The sequence below is a fragment of the Ambystoma mexicanum genome, chromosome 3q, assembly GCF_040938575.1.
Source record: "Ambystoma mexicanum isolate Mex_15411 chromosome 3q, UKY_AmexF1_1, whole genome shotgun sequence".
Taxonomy (NCBI): Eukaryota; Metazoa; Chordata; class Amphibia; order Caudata; family Ambystomatidae; genus Ambystoma; species Ambystoma mexicanum.
The window spans coordinates 961,473,814-961,487,144 of NC_090926.1; the positions used below are offsets into that span (position 1 = coordinate 961,473,814).

The window sequence follows — 13,331 nt, forward strand, 5'->3', positions numbered from 1 at the left end:
GCCAAACTTGTAATGAGGCCCATAGACAACAAATTCTGACTCACATGTAATGCAATCACTTATAGATATACAGTGCCCTAAAACAGGATGAATGAACAAAACACAATTGCAGGCATATTTACAAATATTGCATCTGGTGTACTTGGTAAACCCCCTTCTGGAATCAATAAGCCCGATTCTGTTGTCATCCTTCTTATCATGTGGCATATAACTGCTGAAAAGAGTGTCTTTAATAGAACGATTTCTTCTGTAGCTGATAGCAGGATGCGGATTAAGTCAGATGCATAAGTCATTATCAGCCATCAGGATTTTCCACTGTCTTTTCAAAATCTGCCTAATCGATTGTGCTGCAGTACTGAAAGTTAGTATCAAAGGAGTAGTTTTAGTGTCAGAATCATGTTTCTGAACAGTTTTTGAAGTAGAAAGCAAACTCATTCTCTCAAAGGCACAGGATTTAATATAGGCACGTTCAATGATTCTCTTCGGGTAACATTGTTCTTGAAAACTGTGCGCCGTGATTTTGCTCTCTTCATCAAAGACTTCCAAGGTGGAACAGTTTCTTCAGAGTCAAATTAATTCCCCATAGAGCCTGCTCCAAATTAAATTCTTGGGTTCCCCACTCATAGCATGTAGGCGAGCATTGGTCCCTGTGGGTTCCCTGTGTAGTTCCATTGTAGGTTTGTAGTCTATGACTCTCAAATGAATGTCAAGATACCTGATGAAGGTATGGCTGTGTACTTCCATGAATCTCAGGTTATTGTCAGGGTATTGTCACAGTTTCACGAAATCTAGCCATTGATGTTCACTGCACTTCCAAATGAAGAACAAATAATCTATGTACTTGAGCCAAATTATCACATTGTCTGTCATAGCCTCATTTTGTTCGGTCCACACACTGAACTTTTCCAAGAAATGCATAGCCTGATAAGCATAAGACAGCGTGAAGGTAGTACCTATGGTGGTGCCCTGTACCCGATGGAAATATTAATTGTTGAACAAGAATACGTTGTTTCTAAGGCAAAGATCTATCATGCCAAGTATCACGTCTGTATGCAAAAGGTAATTCAAGGATTGGGTATTTAGGTAGTACCTGCAAGCATTCGTGCCAAAATCATGGCCTATAGAGGTGCATAAGGACACCACATCTAAGGTTGCTAGTATATAATCACATTCCCAAGGTAGACCATCTATATGCAAGAGAAAGTCAGTATTATTCCTTCCATACGAGGGAAGTGATGAAACAAAAGAAAAAAGTATGTCATCGGTGAATGTAGACATATTTTCAAGAAGACAACGAGAAAGGGTCACATTGGGTCTTCCAGGAGGTTTAGAGATGTGTTTATGCACTTTGGGGAGAAAGGATATAGTCGGCATTACGGTGTTGGTGGTGAAGAGAAACCTACAGTTGTCTTCCTCTAAAATACCTTTTCCCTCCCATTCCGTCATAAAAGCTTTCACCTTTATCTCCAGATTTTTTATGGGATTCTGCGTTATCCTTTCATAACATTTCTTATCATTTAGTTGTTTGTAGGCTTCTTTAGTGTAATCATCCTAGTTCATGAGAACTATATTCCGTTCCTTATCCGATGGCTTGATGATGCAGTCTGGTAGGTCATGGAGTTCCTGTAGAGAAATTTTATTTGACACCGACATATTTTCATATCTGCTCTTGTTCTTTTTACTGCGCATGTGTTTTAGATCTTCTATGACCAGTGTCTTAAAGGCCTCAATACTACTACCTGAGGTAGCAATGGGGTTAAACCTAGACATAGGTTTAAAACAACTCTGGGGGGTCCAATCTGTGTTTATATTTAGAGCAGCAAGATCAATCTGCTCATTGCTCGAAGTGACATCTAGGCCTTCCTCCAAACCCTCTCTTTTATCTGTATGGAGTGCTTGCTCCATTAAGCTTGTCAGTCTTCCGTAAGCTTGTCGTTTCTTTCAACTTGCAGTTTTCTTTCTTTCCTTCCCCAGCCTTAGATCTGAGCTTTGTTGGTCTGGGACTCTCAGGCACCCGTGAGCTTACATATACATTCTTATATCAAAGTGTTCACACTTTCTTTCCCCAGCTTCATACCAGGGTTTTACTCATTCTGGACTTCCACGCAACCGTGACCTCATATGCTCTGTTGCTTCAAAGTGTTCATGGGTTCTTAGCCCAGCTTTACACCTGTTTGTCAAGAAGATAGTATGGGCATGTTTGGGGAGAACAGGTGGTGTAGACTGTGGCCACAGCCACGAGACTCAAGCCAACAAGCCCTGGTGTTGTGGATATCTGGGGTCCACGGACCACACTTCCAAGAAGGCTCAGGGGAATGCGAGGCTGCGCACTTAAGGCTGCCATTTGCCTGTGCCAGCTGCGTATTATTGATGATCACGGCACGGGCAGATGCGGCGGTGCAGGGAATCTATCCTGCTCTTCTGGGATGGCACGGCGAAGCTCTGGAGGGCGCGGGCCTAGCGGCGGTGACTGCCCGAGAGGCTTTTGATCAACGCGGCATCCAGCATCGTCCTGGTTTCCTCACAGGGCATGTTGGGTTTGCTGGGCTTGTTTGAACCATAATAATTTTGATTTTGGCAACACAAAGGTTGCAGTGGTGACGAATGTGTGAAGATTAAAAGCATAGACAATCAGAACGACCAGTCGCTATGGAGAAGCCCAGTCTGAGGGAAGCAGCTCATATGTTCATTTTGTGTTTCATTTCATGCTGCACCATCAGGCCATGAGTTTGGTGAATTCATATGGGGAAACCCCAGCTGTATGTTTATTTCACTACGCCATCATGTCCATGTTTTGTCTGTTTCATTACATTGCCATATGTTCAACATTAATTCATGTTTTTAGGAGTTACATTCATCTGGTTGCTGGTGGGAATTAATGTCTAGTTAGGACGACATGTTTAGGTCCTCCAGCCAGAGGGATATGATAAGACAATAAAGCTGTATGCTGATGCAAATGGATGATTCATGTTTCATGTATAGGTAGTAGGGCGTTAAGTAAGGAGCTACACAGGTAGCCCAGTAAGAAAAACAGGTCAGGCCAGGTTGCAGGAATATATGGTGCAAGTTATCAAGGCTTACTCCCTAAACTCCCCTCATCTATCCAATCTTGTTACCCTAATTCTCTTTCCGGTTTCCCTACTTCCCCCTTCCTATCCACAACCTCTCCCTAATCCCTTGTCATGGGTTTTGACCCATGTTGAATCAATAGACTGGGTAGATGTGGGGATGAGCTGTCGCCGCCCATTATTCTATCCCAGAACAAACTAAATCAATAGATTGGGTGGATGTGGGGATGAGCTATCGTCGCCCACATTCACGCCGTACTGGCATGGAAAACATCATGATGGCCAGAACTTCCCAGAAAATGCACAGGGAAATGCATGAAGAATAGCCTGAAACCATTGGGAATGGCAATGCTGATTGCCAAAAGCAACCCAGAACTGTGGGGAATTCATTTTCTTAAATCCCAAAAATGGTTGCATTACCAGTACTCACCACTATCAAAAAGCCGGCGTTTTAAAACCACCAGACTTTTGTGTAAAACTGAACAAATGAAACAAAAACAGACCAAGGAAAGACTTGCTAAGAGGTGGATACAATGTAAAACTATATTCTGAAATGACTTGAAGGAAGTAATTATTTAATGTATATGTAAAAAAATGTCAGTTTGATTTGAATGTAGAAAACTGGGGAACAAAAAAATGACATGTAGCTAAAAACTGGCTTAAAGAGATTCTAATTCGGCCTGACATCTACCCCAACAGGAGTTAAAACCTGCTCAGCCACTCTTCCCCTTGCCAAAAGGAGTTGTCACCTCTCTGATTAGATTAGGGGTGGAGCAGCTGGGGACTACAGGGAGTTGAACAAAGGCCTGTCCTGGACTCAGGCAAATGTTATATTGGGGGGTCGTAAAAGTGGCTTCCTCTTAGGAGAAAAGGGGAGGGGCAGTCCCCTCTGAGGACAAGCTGAGCTTAAAGAAAGTGGATAGACTGGTTTCTACACCATGTGACCTGGGAAGACACACCCCTTTTTGACCAGGGCATAATTTTAAAAAGATGGATAACTCAAAGTGCGGACTTGTCACAATTATATAAGTAATATTATTTTTGTGATTTTTCTGTGAACATTTTGAGATGCGTTAGGACCCTGTGGTGTATTCTGGGGGGTTGCTAGCGGAAAATAGGGTCTCACTCCAAATGTCTGCATGTTAAAAATCTGACACTTCATCAATTAATGTCCATACTCCTTGCGCACATGTGTGTAAATTTGGGTAAATGTCCGATATTGCAAAACCAGTTAAAAAGCACAAAATGTCATTTTTGAATGCAAGCCCCGAGGAAGATCAGAGGCGGACAAGCATGGACCATAAGGAATATATAATGTGCACATGTAATTTCAACAAATAGTATATCTGGGAAGGATGTATTTGAATCAAATATAGATTTGTGGGCAAACTGACCAGGGGAGGATCCTCTGACCCATAAAACCTACAGCATCACTCTGACTCACATTTCCTTCCCCCAATCATGGGAGAGGGGAGAATTGGGCCAATGACGAGTAGAGAGGGGCAGGCTTGGCTAGGCCCACGCACACACCCATTTCAAAACACATAAAAAGAGACTGCTGGGACAGGTAGAGGCATCAAATCCAGTTGCTGCGGAGCGTTTTGCCGGACCACACAACATCCAGAAGATACCAGTTCCAGACTGACTCCAGCTACATACTCCAGAACCTAGAATTTATACTTTAGAACCTAAATCAGAGGCCTAAAACCACAAGCTGAGTTCTCTGCAGCAGGCCTGAAGTCCTTGCAAGCTACTCACAGCCGGGCGAGCTGCTTGAATCCCTTGCCAAGAACTTTTGCCAGGACCAGTGTAGAGATCCAGGAGCCGTGCAGAGACCGCTGTATCCGGACAGACCAGACCAGTGCCAGACCAGACCGTGCAGAACCCCAGACCCAGAGACCAGATCGCTGTGAAGTGCCGCTAGCCTGATTGATCAGATCCGTGACGAGATCCAGTCCTTCCAAAATATATTGCGAGTACTTAGGTCAGATTGTGACAGAAATAAGCTCTTAGTTTAAAAAAATCTAATCCAAACTATTTTAATCTAACCAGAACTGCCTCCTAGAAGTTGTCACTTGTCATTTTGTAAAGCTGCACCACTGTCACTTGTCAATTCTGAAGCTGCAAAGCTGTCACCTGTCATTTTGAGTTTACTTTAAGTCTGAAAAACTACCTTTATTTAATCGTCCGTATCTCTGGAACCGTTTGGGCTAGGAACTTGGTTTAACTTTCCTCTGAAAGCTTAGAATCTATACTTCTGCCGTAATCACGATTCACGCACTCGCAAACTTTACCGCGATTTGGTTAAAAATCCAGCCACGTGTAACCATCAGCAGTCATTTCTTTCCTTGCTAAAAATTCGTTTGCCTCTTAATCACCATCTCTGAATCATTGCTAAAGTGAGCCTGAACTCATCCCAAGTATCTCTCACTCACCCTGAACTTCCTAAAGGGAATTAAAACCATTTTCGGCATATTTTTCACTTCCTTGACACCACATTCAAAGCACTTGGGACGGTGTTTTAAAACTCATACCTGATTTCTCTAAGTTGCTGGGGGGGGGAATTGAACTGAATTATATTTGATTGCATTTCTAAGAACTGTGTGCTCTCCGCTTCATCTCCTTACATTGCATAAAGGGGGGGTGAATTGTCAAAGAAAAGTGATTGCTTGTTTTGTTGAAGTCATATCAAGTTATTTCTGTACTGCATTTTATTCCTCATTGCTTTTCCCTTGAAATCATAAACGTATTTTTGCTACTTTATCCATCCTACACCAACTCCGCATTGATTATAAAGAAGTGTGCTAGTGTCATATTACCTCTTGTTGATTATTATATTTATAAGGGCGATATCGATTATTAATTTATTATAAAAGCGTGGTATCTAGATTTGTTTTATTTCTCAAATAAACCTTTTAAACTTGCAAAACAGAACTACTTCTTGGCTCAGTGGGGTCAGGGGGATTCTAAGAGAGGGGTGTTATATAGGGGTAGTCATCCAGAACTCATGAACTGGACATAAAGGTATATCAATAAGAGTTTCCATTCAGTATCCCAGACTAGGCATTGATTTAGCTGTAGTGTTGAATTGAATCCTCTTACACCCTCTTCTGCCCCTTGGCTGCCTCGTGGTTACCGGTACCTCTAGAATTCAGGAACCCGTGTCAAATGCGGTGGGAGGGTCGATTCGATTTGGATTCTGTTGTTCGGGAAAGGGGGTTGATGCCCTTTCCCTTCATGGTTTGACATTGTGGCTTGTTCGGTCAGGACTCGCAGGCTCCCGTGGCCTCATGGGATCTTTTAAATGGAAAAAGCAATAGGCCTCATTACGAGTATTTAGGGCATGGCTGCCTCCATACCGGGTTCCAGGTCCGGGTTCCTTCAATGAGGAATTACCGGGTCATTCCAACCTTGGAGGACCCAGTAATTCCTCATTGAAAAAACCCATCCCAATTCCCATTTGAGCCCCAATACGGCTCAATGGGAATGGGGAGGGAGCTAATAACGGGCCTGTTAATGACGAGGAAGCGTTTGCTTCCCTGACACAGCGCCAATCAGCCTGCGAGTAATGAAGGCTACAAATCATAAAGGTAAAACCACTGACACCAGCCATTCAAGTAAACTTGCAACTTTAACAAACATTTTACCAGGTAAGTAAGAAAGGTGATACACTGTATCCCCCCAAACACTCCACATAAGGTGGGGTGTGCTGGCTCGCTAACAAATGTAAAGGGGATGAAAATCCCTCTTCAGCCCTTGAGAACAGTAGTTCACCCAAGTCCATTAAAGAGAAATTAACAGGGAAACCCAAAGCAGCAACCCAGCCTAAGTCAAAAGGTATAGGAATCTATAACTCTAATAACACACTATGGAGAGACATAAAAAGGTCACACATAAAAAGAGTAAAAGACTAGGTGAGAGGGGGAAAAAGATTCTCGTTCACCAAGGAACAGAGAAAATAGTTACCAGATCCAAGCAAAAGGTTCTGGGTTTGATACAGGTCCGGAAGATTACTCACATTTATATAAATCTTACCCAACATCTACGACCTAGAGATCAATAATTGCACAAGTTCAAGATTCCATGGAAGAGTTTTAAATAATGATACAGTGACAGCAACAACTATCAGAGGTCTACACTGTAAGGGACTAATGGTGGCAACAGTAAAGATAGACACAAGTGATCACAGTTCAAGGATGTTTATTAAACTGTATAATGGGTGAGACAGACGCTTAATCTAAACCCAAATCTAAGATGAGAGCAAGCTAGGACCATCAAATAATAAAATACAGTCCAAGTGGCGTCTAGTCAAATAAAAAGGGCCTATACTGAAAAACCTATTGCCCATCCTTACCGCTATGTTACAGAATAGTGTGGGATAATGTTCACAAGAAAAGACAAAAAGTGTTCTCAAAATGATAAATCAGGATGGTGTAGCTGGGGTCTCCCTTCCCCACGTTTTTAGCATAGGACAAAGTCGTATTCTTGAGCACAGCACACTCCTGGGCTTCTCCGGCGCGAGCTTACACTTAGTTTCCAAAATATCAGGGCTTTCTGTGGCCAAGACTCTTTCACGCAAAGTATCTTGCCTCAGAGGACCTGATGTGCCATAACCAACAAAAAAAAGTTCCTTTCAGTAATGTTTACGTTGGGTGATTTCTTTTCACCCTTGGATCCCTCAACCGGGCTCCAATCCTTCTTACAACGTGGGCCTCCCTCAGTCTGGTTCACTACAGCCTTCCATTCAAAATCTCTGTGACTTTTAACATTCAAGAGTCTCAATGGGCCTCATTATAAGTTTGCCGGCCCGTAACTAAGGTACTGGTAAGCTTGCCGGTACCGTAGTTTCTGGACAAACTATGAGTTCTGCTCGCGGGTGCCTTCCCGCCAACCAGGTGTGACCTGGCGGGCATACTGGCACCCGCGAGCAGAGCATGTCGGATGCACCGGCACCATTCTGAACAGTGCCGGTGCATTCGACCTACCCATTCCCATTGAGTCCTATGGGGCTGAAATGGGAATGGCGAGCATTTCATTCTGGCGCCCGGGAATGGGCTATTACCGGGTCCGGCAGGGCCGTAATTACCCGGTAATTGTCCCTTCGCAGGCGCAGGAAAATTTTGCAAGTTTGGTGACAGCCTGCCAGTTTTACCGGCAAGGCTACCACAAAACCTATAATGAGGCCCAATTTCTTTTTAAATAACCATTCACTGTGGACATCCCTCAGCCGGATTCACTCTTGTCGACACAATGTTCACGGGTGTATCACTGTTCACCACAATTCGCAGGTATCTCTCAGCCACATTCACATTCGCCAAATATACAGTTCAATTTTCTTTATCACAATGCAGGATTCACTCTCCTTAGCTTTCCCCTTGGCATCCCTCTGTCGGGTCACATATCCATTCTAACAGTTCATGATTTGCTTATCTCATCAGAAAGCGGGGTCCCCTTCCCCTAGCTTTTTCTCGGCATCCCTCTGTCGGGTTCACACTTGCCTTAGTTCACAATGTTCATTAACAAAAAGTTACTCTAGACCCCTTAGGTTCTTCCCTTAACTAAGTCCGGGTCTCAGTCCCCAGTCAGGCTTTCCTTGAAGCTCCCAAGCCAGGGTTCACACAGTTCTATTAATACAATGTTCTTGGGTGGGTTACTGGTTACCCTGATTTGTAGGCATCCCTCAGTCGGGTTCACATTTGCCCCGGTAACACAGTTCACCTTGTTTCCTCAACATGCCAAAGACCTTTGACTGTACAAGGGGTTTTGCTTCACCCTCATACAACCACCTTGACACTTCACGCCGGCCTCCCCCAAGGCCTCTTGGTTCTCGTAGTTTCAACAAAAGGTTCCAGTCGGAGTCCTTCGAACGGGCGCCGACATGGTGCCGGACCACTCTGCATCTGTACCTTTACTGGGGTTTCTTTAAAGTTCAGTTACACAAGTTCTTTGTTAAAACAATGTTGCTGCTTGCAACCTTAGGCCCAGGCCGTTTCGGTTTACTATCCGTTCTCTACGACTCACCGGCTGTGCTGAACTGTTGGAGTTTCTTACCTCGGGAGTTAAAGACGGCACCATGGCGGAAAGCGCTGCTCCCCACTTTGGCTATCAGCGCGGGAGGGCCCCGTGTACCATTGACACTTGTCACGCCACACGACAGCTGTACGTCAGTCTTTTGATTTCCCTTTCGGGGGCTTCGCGGGCCTGTGTTGAAAAGGGCAAGGGCAATTCCCTTCTCGTCCTTTCCGGTCTCACTGCCTTTCTCCTCCCTTTGAACTGCCAGTCTGGAATAGGTGCTTCCTCGTGCGTTCCGGCCTTGCTCGTAGTGTGCCCTCGTGCTCCCCCTTTTATCCGTGTGGGGAAGGGAAAGGGTAGTCGGGTTTGTGTGTAATTATCAGTAATTGTCACCCTTGTGTTGGGACATGCTAGGTAAACGGCTCTGGCGTTAGTTCGTTGTTGGTCTGGTGTAAGAGTGTTCGTGTTGGAAAAGGGGGAGGGGAAGAGTTTCTCAATACCATACGGGGTAGGATGGGGAAAAGGTGCCGTAAGGAAGGGGATACCGTGTCTCACGCTTCAGTGTTCCACTTTCACTCCCTGAAGATCCAGGGGATCCTTCCCCACTGGTCCACCCCAGGAACTGGATCCAATAGCGATGGCCGTGTCCTGGCAACCTGGATGACAGATCCCTGGGGACAAGTAAGTGAGACACCTTCAGGTTTCTCACAACACGGAATAGAAAGCCACAATAATCAAGTCATCTCAGAGCCATCCCAAGTTACAAAGCAAAGCCAATTTCCCATGTGATCATAATTTGGATCCTGGTGGGAAACGTATCCAGACCATGGGAGAAAATGAGCAAGAAGAATCTAAGGCTGAATATTGTGAAGAGAAAAAGATGTTATCTAGGAAATACCGAGGAAAGTGGACTGAAATGTGATACTGGGATAGGCATGGGGGCCTGTTGGATACTGCAGGAAGAGACTTCACAGACCCAAGCACCAGAAGACTCTTTTTATAAACCTTCTCAACTATTACATTGTGGCTAGTCCTCATTTTGTAACAAGTAGGTCACATAATCAGATTCCACTCTTGTCAATTCAAGATGTATAAATGTTACTCAATGGTCTGAGACACTGTTTTTAAAGTTACCTCAAAGGTTTGTCAATGACTGAAGAGATTTGTTACATACCACATAATCCCTGGCAGCAATAAGTCTACATTAACACACGTTACAACGTCTCTTGCCTGTACAACAATTGCCAGGTGCCCGATGGAGTGGAATAAAACTTTGCCGCTTGTAATATGAAGTGAGAACAGACTATATAAATACTGTTCATCAAGGTAGAATGAAGGTCTATTGGAAAAACAGAGATGTCAGCATTAAATACAGACACTAAAGACTCTGGTATGCACTTACCTGGCACTTTCAAATGTTGCTGAGGCACTTTTTCCAACTGCTCCGAAACCAACTCCGACTGCTAATCCCTCTGAAATGCAACAAGGCATCCACACATTAGAAGAATAAATTATTAGACCCTGTGGTGTTCACCTTCAAAAGAATGCCGCCATCATGGTTACATCAAGCACACAAAATGCAACGTATACATGCCATAGCCTCCCCAGAGCACAAAGAGATGCCTTGGCCCTTGTCTCTCCATACAATTTCTTGGTAAAATGGGCTTACTTTATGCTCGCTACAGGTCTGGGGTTATTTCCTATCTAGAGTAGCAAAGAGAGTCTCATACATATTCTTAAGACTCTGGTAGCTACCATATTATAATTTCACATCCCAACACCAGAGAAGCAGACTAAAATAAATGTACAACCACTACTAAACCTTTCTCATTATTGTCTAAAGGCGCATGTTTAAGTTTCGGGGAGAACAAATATGAAGCCTTCACAACAATGTATTTATAGTCAGGCCTTCTCGGTCTGGGCCTATGGTGGCAGATTTTATGGGGTGGCTAACGTTAGGGTGCCATCTTTATGACAGAGACGTCTTTATTCATGGACAAAAGGCTGGCCTGTACTTTGTTTTTGGTTATCTACTTGATACTTGATTTGCTTTATGGGTTGTTTGCCTTTTAAATTATCTGATGCCTTTTCTTCCTTGGTGCGTCATTCCTAAGCTTCAGCATTCATCCAAGTTCCCCAAGTTTTGGCAAGTTGCCCTTGTGCTTTAGATACTTATTTAGATTTATTGAGTTTTGCGATAACTTCTTTAGTTTGCCTGTTCCTGTGACCCTATGTCTTTTAATTTGGTGCCTGTTCTATCTTGATGGTTTTTCCATTTTACCATTAGTCCCTTTCCTATTTGCTCCCTATTAGACGTCAATATTACAGGGGAACTGATGACTGGGGGCTACCTTTCCCGCCATGGTTATAGGCCAAAACTGACCAGAGGGCAAGGTAGCCCCCATGGATGTGGAGATAGGGGGCCTTTTATGCATCAGTCTGGATAGGAGGGGGGCCTTTGATGTGGGGTGTCAGGGGCAGGGACGACCTGTTGTTGCCTGCCCCTGCCACCTCCCTACTAAGATCACCCGACACGGGTATCTGTGAATCCATTGCAGAGTCCGTTGTATAAGTGGAAACGGGGGAAAAGCGTACACAAACTTGTCCGTCCATGGGAAGGAGAATGCTTCCACTAGTGAATCCGGTTGTGGCTATCTGCTTGTGTACTGTGCACATTTCTTGTTCTCCCTCGTCGCAAAGAGATCCAGGGAAGGCTGTGCCCATTTTTTGAAAACCTTCGCCAGCTGTTGGTCGTCCAATTCCCATTCGTGCAGCTGATTCATCTCTCTGCTGAGAGAGTCCGCTTGTACATTTTTTATTCCCGGCATATGGTAGGCCAATATACTTATATTTTGTTTTAGAGCCCAATGTCATATTTCTTGAGCTTCCGTCGAGAGAGTCCTGGAATGAGTACCTCCTTGCTTTCTTAGGTACAACATTGTCATCGTATTGTCTGTCAATATTCTCACTACCGATCCTTTTATGTGTGGTAGAAAAGATTTCAGGGCCCAACGTACCGCCCTCAATTCCAGTACCTTGATATGAAGGGTTGACTCTTCAGACGACCACAGACCTTGTACTTGTATAGATCCCAGATGCGCTCCCCATCCAGTCAGAGACGCATCCGTTACTATCGTTATTTGGAATTCTGGCTCATGCAGGGGCATCCCCCTCGATAGATTTTCGAAGAGTTGCCACCATCAAAGTGCCTGTAGAAGCTCGTTGCTGATGGTCAATTTGCCCGACCAAAGCCCCTGACTCAGGGGCCATCGGTCTGCCAGGAATTCTTGAATTGGTCTCATGAAGAGACGACAGTTGTTTACTAAGGGGATACACGACGCCATGGCCCCTAGTAGTGACATATATCTCCTCACTGACACTCTGGTGTTCACTTTCCACTCCTATGCCTGTAGCCTGAGCTTGTGAATCCTCTCCATAGATGGTTTCACCAACCCTGACTGAGTCTCGAACTCCGTACCCAAAAGTTCCTTGAGGGAGTTAAGGAGGACTTTTCGAAGTTTACCACAAATCCTAACCGTCGCAGAAGTTGCATGGTGACCTTTAGACTTGCGTGTGTCTTTATAGGGTAAAGACCCCCTTACCAACCAACCGTCCAGATAAGGGTAAACATGATGACCCTGTTTTCTTAACCAAGCTGCTACCGGAGCTAAACACCTTGTGAACGTCCTGGGAGATGACTTTAATCTGAATGGGAGTACTTTGAACTGATAGTGGGTTCGTCCGACTACAAACCTCTAGAACTTTGTGTCGTCTACGCATTGGTATATGAAAATATGCGTCCTGGAGATCTAACGACGCCAGAAAGTCTCCCTGCTGGATAGATCGGATCACTTCCTGAAGTGTGAGCATCTTGAACTTCAGATTTTTTTAGTGTCTTGTTGAGATCTCGAAGATCGAGAATGGGACACCACTTGCCGTCGGACACTGGGCCCAATTCTATAGCCCCTCTTTGTAGCATAAGCACTACTTCTTGTTGTAATATTTGCAGATGGGTCTGAGCCGAAAACACTGCTGGAATGTGCGACGGCTTGATTTTGATATGCAAAGAATGGCCTAGCTTCACAGTGTCCAATACCCACCGGTCTGATGTTATCTTCTCCCACTCGTCGACACGGTGAGACACCCTGCCTCCCAGGACGTTCTGAAACTCGTCATTGCTGGTTCTTTGATTGTTTGTCCTTCATCGACGATGGATAACCTCCCCTTCTTCTTGAGGTTGGCTAGTCTCGA

At 44.5% G+C, this 13,331-nt stretch overlaps 1 protein-coding gene across 2 annotated transcripts in view; it reads right to left on the reverse strand.

The window, feature by feature from the left end:
* Positions 1–13,331, reverse strand: part of SLC39A11 (solute carrier family 39 member 11) — a 2,648,929-nt gene that overhangs the window by 401,640 nt on the left and 2,233,958 nt on the right. For both annotated transcript variants that reach the window (XM_069655098.1, XM_069655097.1), the window contains exon 7: positions 10,483–10,552. In XM_069655098.1, coding sequence (XP_069511199.1) covers positions 10,483–10,552 — 70 coding nt within the window. The remainder of the gene's footprint in view (positions 1–10,482; positions 10,553–13,331) is intronic.